This window comes from Lolium perenne, chromosome 4 (assembly GCF_019359855.2).
Source record: "Lolium perenne isolate Kyuss_39 chromosome 4, Kyuss_2.0, whole genome shotgun sequence".
Lineage (NCBI taxonomy): Eukaryota > Viridiplantae > Streptophyta > Magnoliopsida > Poales > Poaceae > Lolium > Lolium perenne.
Window position 1 is genome coordinate 360,073,187 of NC_067247.2, and position 2,709 is coordinate 360,075,895.

Sequence of the window (2,709 nt, forward strand, 5' to 3'; positions counted from 1 at the left end):
ATAGTACTGTCATAGGTAGATACTCAGGGATGGAGCCAGGAATGAAATATAACGGAAGCAATCTTGGAAGCAATCTTAGTACGAGGGGGCATAATTAGCTAAAATCACACAAATAAGGAGCTGACATGGCTTGTGTTCAAAGAGAAATCATGAGCATGGGGTGCGCCCCCTCGTTCCCCCTTGTCTCCGTCCCTATAGATAATGTATCATATATAGCATGTAGAACTAGAAAAATTAATTCCAAATAAATCTTGTACAAAATTTTGTATTAAGATTCTACAAATCAATAAATATAACTAACCTATGATACTACTACATAATACTATGCATCGGGAATATAATATCATATAGAAGTATCTTGCATGATACTACTATATGATATTTTTCCCATTTTACTAGTCTTAGCCTTTTAAATGATACCACTTTGAGTAGCCTCTACGACGCTGCTCAACTTCTACGATTTAGATCTCAGCATGTACTGTTGTCCGTATCGAAAACTATACCGGAAGACACGGATGACCTAATGCCCAATAAATAATTAAGTTTGTGTTCTGTCTTTGAAAAAGAGGGGGATTCCCTCCGATTTGTCTGTATTAAATCAAGTTTGTGTATTCGAATCTCCATCATATTACTCATCTCTGTACGAAGTCTGCAGCACTCCCTTCAGTATACCCAACCACGCACAAAAAAGGCCCTGCCATGGCCACCACCACCACCAACGGTGCCGGTTCAGCGCAACATGCCGTCGGCCGCAACCACATCGTGGTGTTCCCGTTCATGGCGAAAGGGCACACGATCCCACTGCTCCACTTCGCTACGGCGCTCTCCGTGCACCACAAGAGCCTGCGCGTCACCATGGTCACCACACCCGCAAACCTCGCCTTCGCGCGAAGCCGCCTCCCGTCGTCAGTTCGCATCGCCGTGCTCGCATTCCCGTCGCTCCCCCCACTGCCGGCCGGCGTGGAGTCCACGGACGCCCTCCCCAGCCCGGCCCTCTACCCGACGTTCCTGCGCGCCACGGCACTCCTGCGGGCTCCATTCGCCGACCTCTTGGCGTCGCTCTCGTCGCCGTCCCCGCCGCTCGTCCTCGTCTCCGACTTCTTCCTCGGGTTCACGCACTGCGTCGCTGCCGACGCCGGCGTCCGCCGCGTCGTGTTCCACGGCATGTCCTGCTTCTCCATGGCCATAATCAAGTCCCTCGTCGAGAGTGGCCCGCCACCGCCCGGCTGCGACGATTTCCACGTGCCCCGTATGCCGGAGCACGTAAAGATCACGGCTGTGGAGGTGCCAGATACGATAGCCAAGATCTCCGACCGCGACGACCCGGTGGTCCGGTTCGTGATGGAAGACATCGGTGCGTCGGACGTGCGCAGCTGGGGCGTCCTGGTCAACAGCTTCGCCATGGTGGACCAGGACTACGTGGCGCCCTTCGAGTCGTTCTACCAGCCAGACGCCCGCGCCTGGCTGGCGGGGCCGCTATTTCTCGCCGCCGGCGAGGAGAGCATGAAGCGCGAGGAGGAGCTGGATCCGGAGGGCTGCCTCCCCTGGCTTGACAAGACCACGGAACCGGTAGTCTACGTATCCTTCGGCACGCAGGCCCACGTCTCCGACGAGCAGCTCGACGAGCTGGCGCGCGGGCTGGTGCAGTCTGGCCACCCCTTCCTCTGGGCCGTCCGGTCGGAGAACTGGTCGTCGCCGGTGGACGTGGCGCCCCACGGACGCGTCATCCGCGGGTGGGTTCCCCAGAGGAGCGTGCTCGCGCATCGTGCTGTGGGAGGGTTCGTCAGCCACTGCGGGTGGAACTCGGTAATGGAGAGCCTCGCGGCGGCGAAGCCCGTGCTGGCGTGGCCGATGATGGCGGAGCAACATCTCAACGCGAAGCACGTCGCCGACATCATTGGAGCCGGCTTCAGGATGAACATCGTCGACAATAAGGTTGTAGTCGACAGAGCGGAGGTGGAGAAGATGGTAAGGAGGCTGATGGACGCCGGCAGCAAGGAAGGCCGAGAAATGCGGGCTAGGGCCGCGTGGGCTCGCCAAGAGGCCAAGTTAGCGGTCAGCGACGGTGGCATGTCGCACATGGCACTTCTGAAGCTGGTGGACGAGCTGCAGGGAAGCTACGACCGTGATGTCACTGTAGGAAAAAAAGACAAGACGGAAGCATAATTTCAAACTCTTATGTATTATTACAGAATGATGATTTGGGTTGCCTATATCTCAGCCCACTATGGAGATTTTCGTAAGTCTTAATCACTTGTAATATAATTTCTCCTATGTGGAGAACGTTCCTTCATTTTAAAACATCATTTGGGTGACGTAAATTTACTAACACGAAAACTCATGTTTACCGGCAACAGTATGTTTCAGAGTGCCATCCACCACAGTCTATGTTTTGAGATTGGTGAGACTACTCTTATCCCCCTTTTGACACAACTAAAACATAATTGCAACAAAATTTGAATAGTAGAAAATATTTCACAAGTTTCACAAACACGTGAGAAACATATGTGAAACTTTGTGACACATACTTTAAACACTAAATAATTTTTCACAAGTTTCAGACATATTTCACAAATTTCAGACATACTCCACAAATTTTAGAAACTAGATCAACACATGGGTGATGTCAGCATGATGTCACAACTCCAGTACCTACCGTAGCTGGTAAAATTGTTGCGTTGGAACTTGGAAGAGATCGAGCGTGCATTG

At 52.3% G+C, this 2,709-nt stretch overlaps 1 protein-coding gene across 1 annotated transcript; it reads left to right on the forward strand.

The window, feature by feature from the left end:
- Window positions 1-649: 649 nt before the first annotated feature.
- On the forward strand, window positions 650-2,343 carry LOC127349183 (anthocyanin 3'-O-beta-glucosyltransferase). Its single transcript, XM_051374960.2, has one exon. It carries the CDS (start codon window positions 700-702, stop codon window positions 2,164-2,166), a length of 1,467 nt encoding a protein of 488 aa, XP_051230920.1. The 5' UTR covers window positions 650-699; the 3' UTR covers window positions 2,167-2,343.
- Window positions 2,344-2,709: the final 366 nt, after the last annotated feature.